Raw genomic sequence first — 22,302 nt, 5'->3', positions numbered from 1 at the left:
CTAAAGTTCAGAATTCTAGAATAAGAGGATCCACCCAGGGAGTTAATCAGGTATAGCCAATCAGGACAACCCTAAGGCTTTCAGTGGGACAAGGAGGTGCTCAGTGGAAGGAGACGGAAGAGTAGAGATGACTTTCAAACAGAGAGGAGAGGATTGGAGCCCGGAGAAGGAAGTAGGGCACTCTCATTTCCTCCCCACTTAAGGGAAGACTGGGAGTAGGTGGCCACCACCTAAGAGGCAAATCTTGATTGACTAATTGTTCGTTTGAACTAAGCAACCCTGATAAAAAGGGAAAAAAATGAGAGACTGAACTCCCCACAAGGAAAACAAACTAAAGAGCTGTTTTGTTCTTTTCTTTATTACTTTCCCCCCCGGCTTAAAAGGATCCATAACTCCAAGGGCTGGAACAGCAAAAGACAGTTACCTGTTCTATAACTGGTGTTCTTCCAGATGTGTTGCTCATGTCCATTCCATATCAGATGTGTGTGCTCGCCACATGCACCGGTGCCAGAAGTTTTTCCCTCAGCAGTATCCGTAGGGGACCGGCTCTAGCGCCCTCTGGAGTGGCACCCACATGACATGGTATAAGGGATGCTGCTGGCTCCCCCCACCCACCCCCAGTTCCAACAGTGGGGAAGAAGGGCGGGTTGTGGAATGGACATGAACAACACATCTCGAAGAATACCAGTTATGGAAAATGTAGCTGTCTTTTCTTCCTTGAGTGCTTACTCATGTCCATTCCATATTAGGTGACTCCACAGCAGTATCCCTGGAGGTGGGTAGGAGTTCACAGAAGTGTGGATTACAACACAGCTCTGGTAAACCCAGTGTCGTCCCTGGCCTGCTGAGTGATGGCATAATGAGCAGTAAATGTGTGAACAGAGGACCATGTTGCGGCTCTACAGATGTCGTGGATAGGGATGTGGTACCAGGAAGGCCGTCGAAGATGCCTGTGCTCTCACTGAGTGGGCTATGACAATCAGCGGCAGCGGAACCCCTGCCAGGTCGTAACAGGTCCTTATGCACGAGGTGATCCAATTGGAAATCCTGCATGAGGACACCGGGTGACCCCTCATCCTATCTGCTGTAGTGATGAAGAGTTGAATCCATTTTCAGAAAGGCTTGGTACATTCTAAGTAGAAAGCCAAGGTCCTCTGGATGTCCAGGGAGTGAAGACGTCTGTCCTCACTGGTCTTGTGCTGTGTGGGACAGAACACCGGGAGGAAGATGTCCTGGTTCATATGGAAGGTGGAGACCACCTTTGGCAGGAGGCCCGGTGGGGCCACAACTGAGCCTTATCTTTGTAGGAGACTGCGTACAAGAGGTTCTAAGGTCAAGGCTCTAATTTGAGAGACCCATCTTGCTGACGTCACCACCACCAGGAACGCGGCCTTCCGTGACAGGTGGGCAAGGGAGCAGGAACCCAGTGGCTCAAAGGGTGGGCCGGTGAGCCTAGGGTGGACCAAGTTAAGATCCTGCTGTGGGACAGGAGTCCATACCTGTGGGAAGAGTTTCTTGAGCCCTCTCAAGAATCTGACCGTCATGTCATGGGAAAACACCATCTGTCCTTGGATCAGTGGGTGAAATGTGGAAATGGCTGCTAGATGCAGTCTAATGGGAAAGTGTGCCAGGCCCCGGTTCCTCAAATGGAGCAGTTAGTCCAGGACAGCCTGTATGAAAGAATGTGAGGGAGAGATGCCATGCTCAGATGCCCAGAAGGAAAACCTTGTCCTACTCCGCAGGAAGACCTGTTGGACTCCTTCCGAACAGGTCTGCTCCTCCGGATTCAGCCATGCAGCATCCAGGCCGAGAGGTGGAGGGACTCAAAATTGGGGTGGAAGAGCTGACCATGGTCCTGTCACAGTAGGTCCGGCAGGTGCCCCTGACAAGTTCATGAGTGTGCCGAACCAATGTTGGCAAGGCCACGCTGGGACAATCAAAACAACCTGTGCTTTATCTCTCTTGATCTTTGCCAGGACCCTGCTGATGAGTGGAACTGGAGGGAACGCGTACATCAGGCTCCCTGACCACGACAAGAAGGCAGGCATCGGAGAGCGAGCCCTTGCTTAGACCTTGTTGAGAGCAAAACCGGTGGCATTTCCGGTTCTGTCTGCTAGCGAACCGGTCAACTTGGGGAGTTCCCTACCTTTGGAAGATCATGCAGGCTACCTCTGGATGGAGTGACCACTCGTGGTGAGAGAAGTCCCTGCTGAGCTGGTCCGCCAGCGTATTCTTGACACCGGGAAGGTGACAAGCTTCCAGGTGGATTTAGTGGCTGAAGCAGAAGTCCCATAGATGGAGCGCCTCCTGACAGAGAGCCAACGAGCGCGCTCCCCCTTGCCTGTTGATGGGGCTGTGTTGTCCGTCAGGACTCGTACCACCTTGCCTGACAGGTGGGGCAGGAAGACTCCGCACGCCAGCAAGACTGCTCGGAGCTCTTTGACGTTTATGTGCAACTTCGCCTCCTCCAGGGACCACATCACCTGTGTCTGGAGATTGCTGAGATGAGCACCCCAGCCGAGGTCCAAGGCGTCTGACACCAACTCGATGGAGTGAGGGGGGCTGTCAAACAGAACCCCTTCCAAGACTGTCCTACGATCGGTCCACCATCGCAGCGAGGTAAGTATCGCCTGGGGAATGGTAACAATCTTTTCCAGGGGGTCTCTGGACTGGGAATAAACCATCCCCAGCCATTGTTGCAGGGGCCGCATTTGGAGCCTGGAATGATGGACCACATAAGTGCACGCTGCCATGTGACCCAGGAGGCGCAGACAGACCCTGGCTGTAATCAGAGGGAATGCGGAGACTTCAGTGATGAGGTCCATTAACACGTGGAACCTTTCCAGCGGCAGGAATACCCTGGCACAGGTCTAGTTGAGGACTGCTCCTATTAACTCTATCCTCTACACTGGCACTAACGTTGACTTTTTGTCGTTTACCAGTAGGCCCAGAGAGCATGCAGAACTTTTAACTTCTTTAGGCACTTGTTGAGGTCTCGCAGGTCCAGCATGGGCCGTAGACTGCCCTTGGCCTTTGAGATTAAAAAGTACTGGGAACAAAACCCCATGTTCCTGTACTCAAGAGGAACTTCTTCCACCACACCAAGCTGTAGTAACCCCTTTACCTCCTGCGCAAGGAGACTCTCAAGAGAGGGGTCCCTGAAGAGGGATGGGGAAGGCAAGTGGGAAGTGGGGGTTAGAAAGGAACTGGAGGGTATAACCCTGTTCCACCATGCTGAGGACCCATTGGTTCGAGGTTATAGTCGTCCAGGCAGGGAGGAAGAGGGAAAGGCAGTTGGAGAACACTGGGAAAGATGGATCCAGGGAATAGTCTGGTAGGTCGCCCTTGGGCACACCCTCAAAATGACCGTTTGGCTCCCTGCTTATTACGGGTCAAGCCCAATTGGGCAGAGGGTAGAAGCAGGTGGTTCGGGCGATGCTTGTAGCCCTTGGCTTGTTTATGGGGCTGGTCCTGCCGAGGCTGACTCTCCTGGCCCTGCGACTGCTGCGGTTTGAACCACTTACATACCAGAGCTGGGATGTAGAGACCCAGGGTTTTTAGGGAGATGCAGGAGTCTCTGAGGCTGTGCAATTTGCTGTCTCAAATAGGGACCACCGGTCAAAGGGCAGGTCCAGCACTGACTGATGAGCCTCAGTGGACAAACCAGAGAGGAGCAGCCAAGAGGCTCGCCACATGGAGATAGCGGAAGCCATGGTGTGGGAAGCAGCATCTGACTCCACCTGGAGGGCAGCCCTGGCCGCAGTTGTGCCCGCATTGAGGATCGCTCAGAACTCCTTCTTGGAAGCCTTGGGGAGCGACCCTTCGAATATGGCCATGGCTTGCCACATATTGAAGTCATATCGGTAAAGGAGAGCTTGGTGGTTGGCCACTCTCAGCTGAAGGCTGGAAGATGAATAAACCTTACAGCCAAAAAGATCCAGCCTCCTTAAGTCTTTATTTCTGGGGGTGGCCCCAGGTTATCCTTGACTCTCCTTGACCACCTCAACCACAAGGGAATTGGGGCAGTGTGGGTGTATAAGTACTTGTGCCCTTTGGTTGGCACAAAGTACTTGCGTTCAGCCCTTTTAGAGACAGGGTCCATGGAAGAGGGGGTCTGCCACAGGGCATTAGTGATCTTAGAAACTCCTTAATGAAGGGGTAGAGCCACCCTGGCAGGGGCTGAGGATCAGAGGATGTCAAACAGACAGTCCGAGGGCTCTTCCAGTTCCTCTGCCTGAAGCCCCAGGTTACAAGTGACCCTCTTCAAAAGTTCCTGGTGCGCTCTGGCGTCATCCTGAGGAACTGGGTGAGGGGGTCCTGTGATAGCCTCATCTGGTGATGACGAGGATGATGCCGGTGCTGTGGAAATCTCCATGTCCATTGGTGGTCCAACAGCTTGCTCCCCTGGGTCCTCCTGGACCTGCGGGGTTTTACCCCCAAAGTCTCCTGGGAAGGCTGGGTGAACCCACAAGGGTTCCACGGGTACCATGGCGCTGGGCACTGCGCTTGGGGCCATGGGACAGGTTTTGGTGATGATAATGTAGTCGGCACCATCGGTACCGGGGCTTTTCCCACAGTCAGGGAACCTTGCTCTGAGCTGGAGCTACCAGAGGAGTGATCGGTCCCAGGTGACCAGGATTGGGCTAAGCAGTGACTCTTGTCTGACTGGTGCCAGTTGCTGCATCCTGAAGCTGACCTGTCCGAGTGACACTATCTTGGGGACCGACGGCATTTGGTAGATCTGCGTCAGATACCTGGCGATCCACGCCTCATGCCTCTACCGGTACTGGGATGTTGAATGGGACTGGGAGCTACTACAAGCCAGTTGCTGGGAGGATCGTCTGAGTAGGGTGAACTTCTTTTTGGAGACGGGTTTTGACGGCCCGGCGATCGGCAATCTCTGGTTCCCGATCAGTCCTGGGATTGGTACTGATCCCTTGAAGATGGTCAGGGCCGGTCCTGGAGTTCTTGCGGGGTGGCGCATGCCTCAGAGGCTCTGCGCCAATCTACCAGCAAGGTACGCCTTGAATCCCTCGATTGATGCCCTGGTGCGGGGATTGAAGAGGTGGGTGAACGCTTGTGGGACATCCCTCTTGATGGGGAACAGTACTGCTGAGGCGGGGACACACACACATATCCCAGTGCGGGTTTTCCTCGAGATCGGGGTACCGCTGGAGCCGGTGAGGGCGGCACTGAGAGCGTCAGGATCTCTTGAGCTGCTTGAAGGGCTTCGGGCATTGATAGCATCTGAAACTGTCCGCGGCCTGCACCACTATCTTGAGTCGCAGGCAAGGCATGGGATAGGCTGCACTGCTCGACTTGAACTGGGGCCCGACTTCCCGAGGCGGAGCTGAGCTGCCTGGCATGGGTCCTGGCGAGCCCCCTGCCCTCTCCTTTCCCTTGAGGGAGGTAAGAGATCTTCCCCTCACAGTCTTTTTCAACTTCTTGACCGGAGCCATGGAGGGAGACCGGTGCCGGGTCGTGGACGCAGAGGCGGCCCACAACATTTTGGCACCTGAGGCGGGGAGCTCAAATGACTCCCTCATACCCCCTTGGGCCAAAACATTGAATGGTCTCAAGTCTTCCTTCTTCCTTTTCTACTCCTCTAATGGTACTCTGTGCTACCTACCCCAATAAAGGAGAACTAACAACTTAAAATGCGTTGTTCAAAAATTTTAAGTCACACTTAACTTTCAAATGCCTGAACAGCACATGTAACTTTTCTTGTCTGCATAGTAAACACTGGCATCTTTATCTGTTTGAATAATCAAAGTGGTGCTTTCCGTGGCTTCGTGGTTGCAAAGTTTGAACTGCTGAAGGTCCACAGTCTGGGCCAGCTCATGCTCTATTGAGATGGTTGCAAGGACGACCAGCCTCTCCTGTGTCATTGTGGAGCGTAGAAGTGTTTTTATTAACTTTAGCTTGGAGAAACTGGGTTCTCCACTGGCAACTGTTACAGGAAGTGTTAGAAGTATGCGCAGAGCAACAAAAGCATTTGGAAAGAGGGTGGTCATCTTATTTGTGCATATATATTCCAGAACAGCCTTTGGAGTTGATCCTGCTGAAATATATCTTGAAAGGGCTTTCAGTTCATCACCTAAATCACTCGCATCAATATCGCGCATGTCATCATGTGTCAACACTGTCTCTAGTGCCCTGCATTGCTGGTGTAGGTCTTCTTCAGGTATAGTGAGGAGTTTTGGAGTATCGTACAACATCCCAAATATACTGCTGTGTTCCTTGAGCTGCATGAAACGTTCTTCAACTGACTGTATTGCACAATCTAGCACCTGGTTAAAGAATTCAACTTTGAATTATTGTTTGAGGTCTCTTATGGGATTATCCCGTGCCTCATAATCAAAATGTTTTCTTCTTCAGTGACTCTTGTATTCTTGAATGGGTGGGAAAATAGCTTCAGTGTGAAGTTCCTCTGCCAACTTCTGTGCACTCTTCAGAATGTTTTGAAATCCCTCATCTGACCGGTAAGACTGTAGGTATGACTTTGCTTTGTCCAGTTGTTCCATTGCTCCAGATAGATCAAGGTCAACACCTTGGAGTCTCTTGCTTACAACATTTATTTCAAACAGTACGTCATGCCACAACACTAAGCCACATAAATTTGAAGTTATGTACGTTTCTGGTGATTCCATTTCCATCTGCCACTGTTCTCCCATGAACAGTTCCTGTCATAGCATTATCCTCCATAATGGCAATGAGGGTATCATCTATCTTCCCAATTTGGTGTTTGATAGGCTTTATCGCCTCCACTCAACTTTCCCATTGTGTGGCACTCAGTGGTTTCAGTGTCAGAGAGGATGTTCCTAGATGTCGCTTCAAAATTTGCCATCGATGAGTTGATGCAGAGAAAAATACATAGATGCTTGGAATTACATTAAAAAATTCAGCAGCCTCACTAGAAGCTGATGCTGCATCACTGACCACCAAGTTCAATGAATGAGAACTGCATGGGACAAAAAAGAGGTTGAGGGTTTAGCTCTCGGATCCGTGTCTGCACTCCTCTGTTGTTTCCTCTCATGTTGGCACCATTATCGTAGCCCTGACCTCTCATGTCAGCTATCTTCCAGTTTTTTGAGAAGAACATTTGTCATAGCAGCTCCTGTAGTATCATCAATGTCAATAAATTCTAGAAAATGCTCTCTGACAGTCACCACTGCAGGGACATTTTCACTAGGTTCTGTTGTTACAAAACACACCATTAAAGTCATTTGTTCCGTATGGCTGATGTCAGGTGTGCAGTCCAGAATAACAGAGTAATATCTTGCTGACTTCAGATCTTCCACAAACTTCTGTTTGACTTTTGTTGCCAGTAATTGTATGATCTCATTTTGAACTGTTTTTCCAAGGTACTGGTGTGTGTACATTTCTGGGGTGGTGACTCTTCTTAGATGCTCCTGGAGTACAGCATCAAACTCAGCCATCAGCTCCACAATTTTAAGGAAGTTTCCATTATTTGGCACATACAGCTGATCTGAAGTGCAATGCAGTGCTCGCTTTTGGGTAGCAACCATTCTCACAGTGGCAATGAGCCTTTTCAGAACATTTTGCCAGTAAAGAGACTCTGATGCAATCTTCTCTTGATGCTGATCATCTACGATGGCCTTTAACCTTAATCTCATCTCAAGCTCTTTCCACCTATGGAATGCTCTCTGGTGATTTGCTGCCTTCTCATGGCATGCCAGATTTCTAGCCAGACTTTTCCAGTCCTTTGTTCCTGTAGAACCCAATCTGGCTGGAATATTAGACTGGAAGAGTTTGCAACAAAAACAGTATGCAGCATTCTGGGTTTTGGAGTACATAAGCCATGGCCTCTCCACTTTGTCAATTTAAGCTTGTGTGTGCTTGTTTGCAGGACTGGGGCTTATATCAGAAAGATTCTATGGAAAGTTCAACTAAAATAAAAGGTAGAATTATGAAAATTCCATTTCAATGGAACTATGTCCTGATAGGAACTATTACTAATTTGTACTTGCAGGCTGCAAAGATGCAAATACAGTAGTTGCATATTTTAGTTCCCTCCTCACTCCTCAAGACATTTTGGGTGAAATCCTCGCCCCACTGAAGTCCATGGGAGTTTTCTCATTGCTTTTAAAGGGGCCAGCATTTCACCCCTCGTTTTGCAGTACTTTTTTCCCCACTGAATTTGGCAAATATGGCTGCATTTATGTTCTGTGCACTGTGAAATATATAACTTTCTTCAGATTTAAATCTGAGTAGAAATCTTTTCTTTATATAATTCTAAAGACCTACAGGAAAATGCTTCAAATTAACAGTTAAGGAGATAATTTGTTGCTATTATGCATGTGCTTTAATACTGTACATAAGAAAACTTAGCTATAGACTTTTTTCAATGTACCTGCTTTATAATGTTTTAAAGTGTACTTTAAAGTTAAAGACCAAAAAGGGTGGAGCACTTGCTAAATAAAATACGAAAGCAAACTGAAGGGAAAGGGTCACGTAGATCAATAAGATGAATGACTGTACAGAGTGAATTTGTTAAATTGATCAAAAAGACATTACCACAAGTAAGTCAGGTACAAAGTGTATATTCATGACAATTACGCAGAAATACTGTTCCATAATCTTTTTTCTCTTCAACATTGATGGCTTATATTTCTTTAAATTTTTCCAAAGTACAAAACTAACCATATCAGGCCAAATTCTGGTCTGACTTACTCTCCACTAAAGTCAATAGCATTTATATGAGCGGTACGTCCTGGCAGAATTTAGCCAATCCATTAGTTGATAATATATAGTAGAAGTAGCAGTTGTACCTCACTCTCTTTGTTTGGATGCTTCTCTACCCACATTCTGGGTAGATATACTTGAGAAATCCAGATTTCTAGAGCAAAGCCACTGGTGTCCAAGGAACTGTTCTCCACAGTCCTGATTACGGCTTTGCAGTCTGTTTTCTAGAGGGTAAAAAGCCAACATTTATCAATTTCTGCCAAAATAGCATTCAATTGTACAAAACTGCATGCTTTTAAGAAAAACTCAGGCTTGAAGATGTAACATTAAGTATGAGATGTCCTGAAGTTTTTTTACCATTAAGATAGTGGTTTTCATTTAAAAATATATATGTTTCTTTAGAGTGACATGCACTTTTCTGAATGTATTTTAAGATTAAAAGACTTCCATTCTAAAAAGTGCACATGAAAAAAAATTAATTTGATATAAGGAAATGGAATTACCAGTTTACATGAGTCCTATATAAACATCATATGCAATTTATTTTAAAAATATAAAAGGGTCCTTTTAAAATACAAGACATAAACTCTAAAACAGAAAAACAGTTGCAAGAAGATTTACTTACCTTTATTTTAAGTGTATGCGTCCAACTGTGAATGCGTTCAATACTGTGTGGCATTTCAATAGACATGGCCACACAGAATCCACTAAAAAAAGAAAAAACAATTGACACACAAAGCAGTTTTGGAGAAGATGATATCTGGCATGTATGCCATGCTTCCTCCATCAGAACACATCAGTCTGTTTCCTATCCTTCGCAGCTCTTAGGGCAGTAGTTCTCAAACTTTTGTACTGGTGACCTCTTTCACAAAGAAAGCCTCTGAGTGTGACCCGCCCCCTTTAAATTTAAAACACTTTTTAATATATTTAACACCATTATAAATGCTGTATGCAAAGCAGGGTTTGGGGTGGACACTGACAGCTCGCGACCCCCATGTAATACCCTTGCGACCCTCTGAGGGGTCCCGACCCCCAGTTTGAGAACCCCTGTCTTAGGGTAAAGGCAATAAGCAGTGCATGACTTGTAGATTCAGATTTCAAGGTTAGAAGGGACCATCATGATCATCTAATCTGACCTCCTTGCTCTCTTCTGCCCCATGCTTCCCTTGCAAAAGTTTCTATCCCCAAGACACTCCAAACAGCGGACATGCTGATTCACTAAGGATATTCATAGATATATAGATTTTTAAGGACAGAAGAGGCCATGAGATCATCTAGTCTGAACTCTGGTATAAAATAGACCATAGAATTTTGCCCAATTACTCCTGTAATGAGCCCAGTAATTTGTGTACGAATATAGAGTACCTTCCTGAAAAACATACATTTCCTTTGGTAGATTAGCCATAGGAACAATCACCCTCACTGTTAAAAAAAATTGTGCCTTATTTCTAATTTGAATTTATCCAGCTTTAACTTCCAGCCATTGGTTCTTTTTATGTCTTTTTGCCACTAGATTAAAGAGCCCTTTGGTACCTGGTATTTTCTCACCATGAAGGTACTTACACACCATGATCAAGCCATCACTTGCTCATGTATCTGATATGCTAAACAGATTGTGCTTTTTAAGTCTTTCACAATATGGCATTTTTTCTAACCCTCAAATAATTTTTATGGCTCTTCTCTGTACCCTCCCCAATTTTTCCAACATCCTTTAAAAATATGAACACCATAGGTGGGTTGCCAGTAAGTGCTCAGCACCCACCAGTTTTCCCTGTAGGTGCTCCAGCCCCTGAGCCTATGGATTAGTCCTTTTTGCCGCAACATTGTGTGCATACATGTACATGGGCATTATGTAGTTTCCAACACTGAAAATTCAGTTTCTGGAGTAGCACAAGTGCCCATTAAAGCTCTTACTGCTTCTACTAGCAGAATAGCTCATGAATAGGAGCGAGTGGATATCTGCAGAGGCATTGCATGAAGTAGAACTATAATTATCCATTTCTCAAGAAGTATTAAGTTATCAGAAAAAAATTCACAATTTGAAATATAATTAAAAAAAATTATTAAAGATGTTAATGAAAAGAAAAAGCTAACAATCAGTTCAATTTAAAAAGTACACTTTCAGGTAGTGCAGGCCCAAGGGATTAGGTTTTGTGATGCAAAGTTTTTATAAAACCTGGTACTGAGGGAAATGTTTTCAGGAAACAAACAATCCAAAATATTCAACGAAGTGGGGTGGAGATGGAGTTTGCCTAAAAATTATTGCCATGTAGTGTTTGTAACCCAAATAGAGCAGCAGTTCTGAATCAAAAGTAAAAAGTCTTTTCATCATGCAACCTGAATGAAATGCCATAAACCCCACATAAATGGTGAAAATTAAATTTTACACACTGCTTCACATTTAAGAATCTAAGATGTTAGTAACAAAAATAAGGAAACTATTTAAAATCATTTTTGACTATCAAATATCTTATTAAATGTTACTTACCCCTTTTTTGTTCCTATTTGCTTAACACAAACCTTCTTTACTGTATCCTACACAAAATAAAAAACTATAAATGTACCATTGTTATGAAATATACAGATCTTAGTGCCACTCTTGCTTTTATTAGAAAAGCAACTGTAGCACAGCACCCAGCAATTTTCTCAGCTTCTTTCACTTTCAGTGGTTAACTCTTTCCTCAATATGCGAGTATAACATATGGGAATTATACATACATATGGGAAGGAGAATAAGCTTGATGATATTTAAAAAGAGAAAACATACTAAGTCATTTGTCCCTTCTTGCAAACTGTTCTCTGTGGGAAAACCTCTATGCCCACATGGAACATCACTGAAATCATGTGTAGGGGGCCATCTATAAAAAGTAGCCAGCCTATAGGCCTGGGCCCTTAATTACTAACACTGTTACATTTACTCATGTTTTAAAACAGTGGTTCTCAACCTTTTCCATCCCGGAACCCCTTTCCCCATGCTAGGCCTTCATCCCATGTAGTCAGGACCACTTTCCTTTTAACAATATGGGCAGGCTGGTCACAATACCCAGGTTGTGAACCTTGTCTTAGAGCTATTGTTTCGAGTAGATTCAGGCAGGCATCACTACATTGATTTATTTTTTGTTTTGGTTCACATTTTTGGAGGCTCTTGCTTTTAGCCATAAGGGTTAGAATCAATTTTAAATGAAACGGTAAGAACATGTAAAAAGATAAGAAAGGGAGGATGGTTGCAACTCCCCTCAAACTTGTTGTGGAATCACCACCCTTAGAGGAGTACTTCTGCTTCAAACCAATAAGATGCTACTTTAAGTTTATACTTTAAATGCACAAACCTGTGTGTTTTCATTTAAGGCTTTGTCTTGTTGCCAAGGAGCCACAGCAGCAGGCATTTGAAAAGTAATACAGCCATCCTGAAAACTAAGCTCAGTGATGTAGGTGACTTTGATAAGAACTGTAGTTTTAGGTGGTAAGTTTCCAACACTTACAGTAAAAACATCCTAGAAAAGAGATGCTTGCTTTAATCTGCATATTTAAACTATATATTTTCCAAAGCAATAAATCATTTGTTTTGTCATGTACAGAAAACAAATGCTAGTTTTCTATATTTCTTCAGCGAAGAGGCTTGAAGAAAACTAATTATGGTGATAAAGGGCAAGAAGTTATGCTGTTTTAACAATTTACTAAAAAATTCCTGTCTGGACAAAACTCATCAGTAGTATCTATGCATAAATCAATATTTTACAGAGAGAGTTCAAATTGTTTTTTAAAAGAGGATTTTACAGAGAGTTGGCAAAATCTAGTTTCTGTAGGACGTACAGTGGATATTTTTGACTAATTTCCTGAAATGATCAAATGTGCAGCCTAAATAATTTCCATTATTTAAAAACAAACAAAACAAAAAATCCTTCCCATTAAAGACATGATTCTGCAACAATTCCAATGGGTCTACTCTCATGCGTAAAGTGAAGTACATGTGTATTTGTGGGGTTGGGGATCAATGTCATAAACTTGATTTGTTGGTATCTGACTTCAGCGACTAATATACGATGTGACCAGTCTGGGGTTTTTAAAATGCATAGTAAACCATGACATTCAACATACAGGAGCATCCTGGTCCATCAAGTAAGCTCCATCACCTCGACTGATTGCGTCTCTATATTCCTTATGTGCTTGTTCCTTTTCTTTAACCTGCAAAAGATTGCTCCAAAATCAGTAAATTAACTATTTTTATATGGAACACAGTTAACTACCTTGTCTCAGTTAACCAAGAGTCATTTAGTGGTACACCATAAACTCAAAATCTAGTTAAGTGACAATGGTATAAAATCAGCGTGAGAGTAGTAGTAACACTAATGTTGTGTGTCTTCGCTCATTAATGCTTTGAATTTTGGGACTGAAAGCACTCTAGAAGAGCGAAATATTAAATCATCTTACCTTTCCAACAATATGTTTCCCATTGATGAAAGCCTCAAATCCACATACAGCTGCTGTGCCATCCAAAGGAAAGACATATTTTGCCTCAATGTAATTATCATTTTGATTGGTGTATGTCTGAAACACTACTATCTGAAATAGAGAAATGGATCTCTTTTATAATCCTATTAAGTGAAAAAAATATAATGATAAAAAAAACAATAGGTAGAGAGTATATCTTCCCATAGGTCATTCTGTACTAGTGGTTTTGGTTTAAGTTCACTATTTTAAATTTAACAGCATAAATGTGCTATTATGTTTCACACTACAAAATGTTGCTAGGAGGCAGAGTGCAACTTGGTTTATCTTTCTGAAGCCCTATTTGTACACGAATACCTCAAACACACATACATATAGTGATTGTAGCAAATCTACCGGTGCTTGCAGGAATGGATGGTTCAGGAAACTGGTAATGGAATATCGAGTCTTTCATCTCTAGGTCATCAATTCAAATCTCCTCTAAGCGAAGAGTAAATAAAAATCATTTCCATCTGCGGCTATATGAAAATGCTAACTTTACAAATATCACCAATCTGGTGTCTACAGGACAGGGGTCCACACCACAGAAACCACCACTGCAAATGTGCTGGTAGCCTCAAGACTGAAGGACTGAGTAGGCAGGAAGGCAGATAGTCCAACCAGGTTAAGCTTTACTGACATGGCTACTTGGGAAACCTGTGCTGTCTCTCCAGGAACAATATCTATTCTGTAAATGGAGAATTTCAGTCTTCAGTGCCAGCGGTTCCTGCTGAATTTATGTCCACACCTGTTCCTCTCTGCACTCCCTATCTATGTCCCCACAAAGTCCTGAGATCTTTTCATCAACCACTGCCTGGCACATCCAAGATGGCCATTCATCAGTCCTGAGGAGGAAGCTGGATGGGGAAATCTCTGCAAATGTGGGGCCTTTTTCCAGTCCCTTGTCTGTTCATGCATCTGGGCATGGTTCCTCTGGACCGTGTCCACTGACTCCTTAGACTCCTCGGAGCAGTGGACATGGTCTAGGGCAGTGGTTCTCAAACTAGGACCACCGCTTCGTCAGGAAAAGCCCCCAGTGGGCCGGGCCGGTTTGTTTATCTGCCGTGTCTGCAGGTTCGGCTGATCGCGGCTCCCACTGGCCGCGGTTCGCCACTCCAGGCCAATGGGGGCTGCAGGAAGGGCAGCCAGAACATCCCTCGGCCCATGCCACTTCCCGCAGCCCCCATTGGCCTGGAGCAGCGAACCGCGGCCAGTGGGAGCCGCAATTGGCCGAACCTGCAGACGCGGCAGGTAAACAAACCGGCCCAGCCTGCCAGGGGCTTTCCTTTCCCTGAACAAGTGTCGGTCCTAGTTTGAGAACCACTGGTCTACGGTTCTCTGATGGGTGTACCCCCTGGATTCGTTGTTTTGATCCTGGACCTCCATCCCTTTTTTTCATTTTTTTCCCATGTAATCTGTTGATTTCTGGGTTTGGGGCCTCTCCCTCATCCGTGGGGATGGGCCTTTCATTATTTTGGTAAGCTCAATGCACCAATCCTAGTTATCAAATTGGCAGGCAAGAAAGCCCCTTAAAAAAAAAAGAAAGGCATATTCCATCGCAGCAACTTTCTTCCTGGCAATGATTTAACCACATATAGGCAGAAAAATTATTCTGAAATATGGAATTACAAAAATTCACTGATCTTTTCATTGCCCAAAGAACTTACAAATAAAACTTGTCTGCTTACCTTTAAAAATACTTTGACCTGTAAGAGACTGATCTTCATTTAGAGATTGAGTTGTCTATTTTTCTAAAAGTGACTCAACAGTACATAACAATTTGAATTAATTCTCAGTAGTCAGTTGCTGAAAAGTTGAGCTAACAATAAACAGTGCACTGTACCTGTGCTATGAAGTCTATTATCCTCCCCTTGATATGAATATCTTCAAGAGGGACTGGGTTTCCAGATGTGTCCTGAAGACCAGTTTTCACATGGTTTAAAAGATTTACAGTTGGTAATGCATAGTCTAAACATAAAAAAATTGAAGAAAGATTAGTGTTTTGGTTTGGGGTTTTGGGTGGTGGTGGTGGTGGGTAATAGCCAATCCCACACACCAATGGCTATTTGGCCCATGTTTACAACTGTAATTCAGCATACATGGATTAAAAATAATACTCAGTGTCTGTTATGAATTCCCACAATGGTATTGTTCTATTGCTGAGATAAAGGCTGTCTGAGGGATCATGAGTTGATGACAGGTCTTTCATAAGACCTTTGTTTAGCTCTTAGGGAGTAAAATGTGAATTCTTTAAAGAGCGTCTGATGACTTATGCAAGAATACTTCCTGCTAGGCCTCTTGAAAGGCACTTTGTCAGGAGGAGAAAACCAGCCTCAATATTTATTCCCAGAGGAAATCTGTTAAACAGATGCTTCCAAGATACCAATATTAGTTAAGAACTCGTGGTGACAGCTGCAAATCAATCCAAAAGAATTTTTAAATTATATTAAAAATGTATTTGATCAGTTTTATTCAAGAGTTATTGATTAATAGCTAGAGCATTCATGATGTAAATACAGTTACAAACAAGAAATATTGTCCACCTTCGGGTTGTAAATGACAATGTGAGGTCGCTGGCAGATCTTGCGCTAATTCTGTCACAATTCCAGGCTGAAACTGCTTTATTTGGTCTCCAGGAAGACAAAACTTAACAATGTATCTCATTTTAACCTGACAGGTTTTGTATACAACAAATTCATCATCCTATTGCAAGCAAAGAGAATTATTTTACAAACATAATAAAACCTACAGGTATTCCTACAAAGACTGTAAACCGATTTACAGATGCATAGACTAGTCCAAACTGGATTCTCCTGAGACCCACAAAGAAAAGGCCTTTGGATAAAAAGCCTAAGTTTAAAATGACTTGGGGCCTTCTCCTGATACACCAAACAGGCAGAACCTTGTTCCATGGAGTTCACCAATCCTCATGGGAACACTGAAAGAATTTAGCCTAGAGAGACCTCAAAAGACCGTGTGCTTGTCCTGAACTGAAACTGAGGAATTTGTGACTACAAAAAAAAAACAAACCCTTGGGTGGCGTAACGCCTGCTAAGCTTATTAAGATGCATGTAGGTTCTTTTATTGTTTTAAATATGTTTTCTCCAAAATATTTTATCCTTAAGAATAAAGTAGGCTTGGTTGGAAAGAACTGTGTCGTAAGTTATACCTGTAGCTGTAACACTATTATTTAGTCACAGAGGTAATGAATTCCATGACTTTATCAGACCTCAGTGACTTCGCCTTCAGTTGTCAGTGGTGGGGCTGTTCCTCCCCAACCCATGGCTTCAGGTCTGTGGGCCCCCCTCACAGCTGTGGCAGGAGCCAGGGCAGTGCACCTTCCCTCCCCACAGCTTCATCCAGGGCCGGAGCTTGGCTGGGGCCAGAGCCTGAGCCGCCGCTGTGTGCCCCTATCCCGCGGCTTTGGCCAGAGCTGAAGTCAGGACTGTGCACTCCTCCCCATGGCTGCAGTGGGGGCTGAAGCTGGGGCTGTGCCCCCCTCCCCCACGACGGTGGGACTGTAAGTCCCCCCCCATTGGGCTCCTGCTGTCATTCTTTCCCCCCACTCAGCCCCCTCTACCCTGTTATTTTTAGTAAAAGTCATGGACATGCCACAGTTCCGGTAAATTTTTGTTTATTGCCCACGACCTGTGTATGACTTTTACTAAAAATAACCATGACAAAATCGTAACCTTAACTGTTATCCATCTCTGAAGAAAAAGCAAGAAGGTCTGTCTAGGCAGACTGACTGTGCTACGAATTACACAGACAAGGCCAGGGAACTGTCCAGCCTGGAAATGCATGTCTCCACCCAAGAGTGGCAAGAGCTGGAAGCCTGAGTGTCAGGTGCCCTTGCTGAACCTCTGAGGGGAAATACAGGTGCAGAAGCCCTGTGACACCATACACAAAAAAGCTTCTGTGAGTGAGCATGCCTCTAAATAACTTCTTAATGCCAGGAGTCACAGCGATCACCAGCAGGTATGGGGAAGGAGAGCAGCAGAAAGTTTTGGGACTAAGGCACAGCAGCATCTTACATCCATTCTGCAAATGTAACCCAAGAAGGGGGCTGAGACCTGAGATCCTGACAGCAGGGCGGGACATCTCGGCAGGGCAGGGGGCGAGGCAGATCAGAAGTCCCCCTCCCAACTTTGGAGCAGCATGGCTAGTGGCAACAGGGCAGCAAAATAGCCCAAAACACTGCAACCTGCAACTGCTAAAAAATCCCTGCTGCTGTCAGTTATAAATAGCCCAATGGGCTGCAAAAACTGCATACTTGGCAACCTCTCTACCCTCAGTGCGGAGCAACTTTAGCAATACTATTCAGCTCCTCTTTACTCCCTACTGGAAGCTACTGTAGCGTGACTCGGAGCCAGGATCCTCCTTGCCCTTTCCCTCTACTATGTGAAAGTGATAATTATAGGATGCAGGGGAAAGTTCCTTGAAATGTAGCATTTAGCACCTATCTGAGTAGATAAGAATTGGTATATTCCAAGGGAACTAGCACAATGCAAACAGTTGATAGTGGAATGAAAGTTCACTATAAGGGCATGGCTACACTGGAAACTTCAAAGGACTCCCGTGGCAGCGCTCCCGCGGCATTGCTTTGAAGTGCGAGTGTGGTCGTGCCCAAGCACTGGGAGACGGCTCTCCCAGCGCTCCTGGTAATCCACCTCCATGAGGGGATTAGCTCGGAGCCTGTCTACACTAGCACTTTAAAGCGCTCAGACTTGCTGCGCTCAGGGGGGTGATTTTTCACACCCCTGAGCCAGCAAGTTAGAGCGCTATAAAATGTAAGTGTAGACAAGCCCAAAGTGAAGCAATGCTTTACTAAAGGGATGTGTTTACACTAGAAAAGAAGTTGTGATTCACTGCTGCAACCCTGGTGGAATATGGTTTTCAGCTAGTATAGACATAGCCTAACTATATTCAACATCCATTACAAAAAATCCTGGTTGACCCTTCCATGGCTCCAAATCCTATTGTGTATGTGGTTTATGTGACATGAAAGTCTGCTGAAATGTTGCAGAGTAATTCAGGATACGCCCCCCCCCCCCCCTTGGTTAGAACCAAGTTCAATATAAAATCCCTCTCAGCAAATTATAGGAAAATTCTACTGTAATATAAAATAATATTAATATTTTTCATTTAAATAGCGTCCTTCATGCCACAGTCCCAAAAGCTCTATACAAATGTTTAAAAATCCTGTGATGCAGGTATTGTATGCACTTTACTGATGGGGAAATGGAGGTAAAAGTGATAGTGACTTGCCCATTGCCACATAGTAACTCAGTGGCAGAACTGGGAATAGAACCTAGGAATTCAGTCTCCCTCTGTCCTGTTATCTAACACTGGCACAATAAATCAGTTTTAAACAACCTCAGTGCCTTTTTTTGGTTGGATCTGATTTCTGTACCTCAAAATCTGAATAGATGTTTGCTGTTTTACGGACTCCATGCACGCTGTTATATCCTGATGGTGCATTAGTTAATGACAAATCTTTTTTATACAAGTCCAGGCAGGTTCCTAGTGCCACATTACAAACAGCCAACAATCGAGTTCCGTCCATTTCACTTGGTAGAGAATACTTAATGCTTGTACTACAGTTAAAGAAAAATCACACACACAGACACATACAGTTTACATTAACATGCATTTCTATTTTAAGTTTCAATAGAAAGTAGAAAACTGGAAAGGAATAACTTTCAACATCAAAATTATCTTAAAATTCCTCGACCACAGGGATGGGCAAACTTTTTGTCCCAAGGGCCACATCTGGGAATAGAAATTGTACGGTGGGCCATGAATGCTCACAAAATTGGGGTTGGGGTGCAGGAAGGGGTGAGGGCTCTGACTGGGGATGCGGGCTCTGGGGTAGGGCTGGAGAGGAGAGATTTGGGGTGACGGAGGGTGCTCTGGGCTGGGACTGAGGGGTTCAGAGGACGGGAGGGGGATCAGGGCTGGGGCAGGGGGTTGGGGTGCAGGGAGAGGCTCTGGGGTGCAGGCTTACCTCAAGACACTTACCTCAAGTGGCTCCCAGAAGCAGCGGCATGTCCCTTCTCCAGCTCCTACATGGAAGTGCAGCCAGGCGGCTCTGCACGCTGCCCCAACCACAGGCACCGCCCCTGCAGTTCCCATTGGCTGTGGTTCTTGGCCAATGGGAGCTGCGGGGCAGTGCTTGGGGTAGGGGTAGCATGCAGAGTGGAGCCCCCTGGCTGCCCCTATGCATAGGACCCAGAGAAGGGCCATGCCACTGCTTCCGGGAGCTGCGTGGAACACCAGAGCAGGGAAAGCCCCAGACCCCGCTTCCCCATGGGAGCTCGAGGACCAGATTAAAACGGCTGGTGGCCTGGATCTGGACCGCGCGCCGCAGTTTGCCCACCCCTGCTCTAAAACATTTCAAAAAGAAACTTAAATTTCTTTAACAGTCAAAAGAACACAGTATTATAACTAAGTATTTCAAACCTGATGGAATCACTGAAATAAATGCCACTCCCCAGGTTCCCAATATCAGTTCTTTCCACGCCATGGTCTTCAACCACTATCTTTGGTAAAAGGAGTCCCCTAGAAAAGAAATAGCATCACAGTTAATGAAGGTAGAAGGATCCTGACATACAGTCCTGTGATTAATACAGACTGAGTAAATAGGGTGTCACTAATGAACCAGACAAAATACAGTTTACAGAAACCATGGAAAGGGAGTTCTGGAAAATGTTCAGTAAAACAGAGACATTACTGAGTTAGTCACAATAGGGGAAATCCATGGGTGAGGTTCATCAAGAGGATATTACAGTAAATACTCCTTATTTTTCTAGTTTTAGCACATAAGAACTGCATGTTACAAAGTGAAAACAAAATAGTGATCACTGGCAAACATCCAGATTAACATGAAACTAGCACTTAATATTTGTCTGATTATACAAAATAGTGCTACTTTTCTATAACCTATACTATGTGGAACACTGTACACTTATCACAGACACATACATTATCTAAGCAAAACAAGGGTGGGCATAAAAGGTAGAGTGTCCAAGAGTGAAGTGCAGTTTGATCCTTAATTTTAGTCTTCTCTTATGGAAAGCAGATCTTGTCAAACAAATCAGATTTAAACTTTTGATGAGCTTACAAATTTGGTTGATATTGGTAACTGCATAGATGTTATATACTTAGACTTTTATAAGCCATTTGACTTAGTACCGCATGACATTCTTATGAAAAAATTAGCACTATATAATATAAATAAAGCACATCTAAAATAGATTAAGAACTAACTGACAGAACTAACAGCTAACTGACAGAACTCAAAAAGCAGTTGTCAATGGGGAATCATCATCAAATGGGGATTTTTCTAGTTGGGTTCTTCATGGATTGGCACTAGGCCCAATGCTGTTCAATATTTTAAATCAGTGATTTGGAAATAAATAAACAAACACTGCTGATCATATCTGAGGATGACACAAAGGTTGGCAGAGTAGTAAATAAGGATGAGGACAAAGTGAGGGCAGTCATACAGAGTGATCTGGATCAGTTGGTAGATCAGGCCCATTCAAACAAAATATATTTAAATACAACCAAATGCAAGGTCATACATCTAGGAACAAGAAACACAGGCAATATCTACAGAATGGGGGCTGGTATCCTCAAAGCTGTGACTCTGAAAAAGATTTTGCAGTCACAGTGGCTAAGAAACTCAACATGAGCTCCTAGTGTGACACTGTGGCAAAAACGGATAACACCGTTCTTGGACGTAGAAACAGAGAAGCTCTCAGATTATTTTACCTTTGTTTACAGCACTGGTGAGACTGATAACAGAATATTGCATACAGTTCTGGTGTCCACATTTTTTAAAAGATGTTGAAAATCTGAAGCAGGCACAGAGAAAAGCCACAAAAATAATTTGAGGTCTGGAGAAAATGTCTTACAGCAAGAAACTTAAAGACCTTAAGAGGTCACTCGATTACAGTTTATAAGTACCATGACAGGGAGAAAATGCTTGGTACTGACGGGCTCTTTAATCTTGAGGAGAGAGGCATAACAAGAATCAATGACTAGAAGCCGAAGTCAAACAAATTCAAATTAGACACAGGGCACATATTTTTGAAGGTGATAAACCTTTGGACTAAACTTAACAAAGGAAGTAGTGGATTCTCTATCTGTTGATTTCTTCAAATCAAGACTGGATGTCTTTCTGAAAGGTATGTTTTAGTAAAAAAAACAAAAAACAAAAAAACCGATATTGGGCTCAACGCAGGGGTCATCAGCTGACTTGGTTTGCGAGGCTCAGGCTATAGGGCTGTTTAACAGTGGTGTAAATACTCAGGCCCAGGGTGGACCCCAGGCTCTGGGACAACCCCTCTTCGTGGGGTCCCAGAGCCTGAACGACTACACCACAGCCTCGTAACCCAAGCCCCGCAAGCCTGAGTTAGCTGACACAGACTAGCTGTGGCTCTTTAACTGCAGTGTAGACATACTCTTAGTGGCCTGTGATATACAGGAAGTTCAACCAGACAACCTAATTGTCCCTTATTGCCTTAGAATCTATGAATTCTGTTAAGATTATGACAGAAATCAATTTTATTTGGCTATAGAAATAAAACTAACATTGTATTATTTATACAGTATCATAGGTGTGCATGGCCCTTTACAATCAAATAAAGTTAACAGATTCTTGTCCTCAGGAGCTGCAATCAAAGAGGATGATCACATGAACACTCATTAATGAACTCAGTACTTACTATCGTGAGTAGTCCCATAGAATTTGTTAGTACTACTAGTACTACTATTGGCTGCAAATGTTTGATCCTTAATTAGATCCAACACAAAGGATGAAAATAAACAGTATGTGTGGTAAGATACGGGTTACAGCAGCAGAAGATAGTGATGTGTGCTTAATATTACATACACAAATATATTTTAAAAAATAACATCTAAAAATGGAGGGCGTAGGTCAGCAATGGAAGGCTTGCTAGAAGAAGGGATATAGTATTCACATTTTATTACTCTTTCCACTCTCTCTCTATTTTTTTAGGTTAGTAATTAAGCTTAAATAGAACACACTGAAAAAAAATTAAGTTCTTTCTCTACCCAGGTATTTAAATTATGCTTATTACC

The 22,302-nt window shown here is 44.0% G+C and overlaps 1 protein-coding gene across 7 annotated transcripts in view; it reads right to left on the bottom strand.

The window, feature by feature from the left end:
- Positions 1-22,302, bottom strand: part of PARP4 (poly(ADP-ribose) polymerase family member 4) — a 114,336-nt gene that overhangs the window by 60,322 nt on the left and 31,712 nt on the right. For all 7 annotated transcript variants that reach the window (XR_006286120.1, XM_037890587.2, XM_037890611.2 and 4 more), the window contains exons 12-21: positions 19,657-19,755; positions 18,608-18,791; positions 15,738-15,897; positions 15,038-15,162; positions 13,138-13,269; positions 12,805-12,891; positions 12,036-12,200; positions 11,195-11,241; positions 9,332-9,413; positions 8,793-8,930 (exon numbers count right to left, since the gene is read on the bottom strand). Coding sequence is in view for 6 of the 7 variants with exons in the window: in XM_037890587.2 (XP_037746515.1) it covers positions 8,793-8,930; positions 9,332-9,413; positions 11,195-11,241; positions 12,036-12,200; positions 12,805-12,891; positions 13,138-13,269; positions 15,038-15,162; positions 15,738-15,897; positions 18,608-18,791; positions 19,657-19,755 (1,219 nt within the window). In the remaining variant the exon portion in view is untranslated. The remainder of the gene's footprint in view (positions 1-8,792; positions 8,931-9,331; positions 9,414-11,194; positions 11,242-12,035; positions 12,201-12,804; positions 12,892-13,137; positions 13,270-15,037; positions 15,163-15,737; positions 15,898-18,607; positions 18,792-19,656; positions 19,756-22,302) is intronic.

This window comes from Chelonia mydas, chromosome 1, assembly GCF_015237465.2.
Source record: "Chelonia mydas isolate rCheMyd1 chromosome 1, rCheMyd1.pri.v2, whole genome shotgun sequence".
Classification (NCBI taxonomy): Eukaryota; Metazoa; Chordata; order Testudines; family Cheloniidae; genus Chelonia; species Chelonia mydas.
This window is presented reverse-complemented; position numbering and strand designations above follow the sequence as displayed.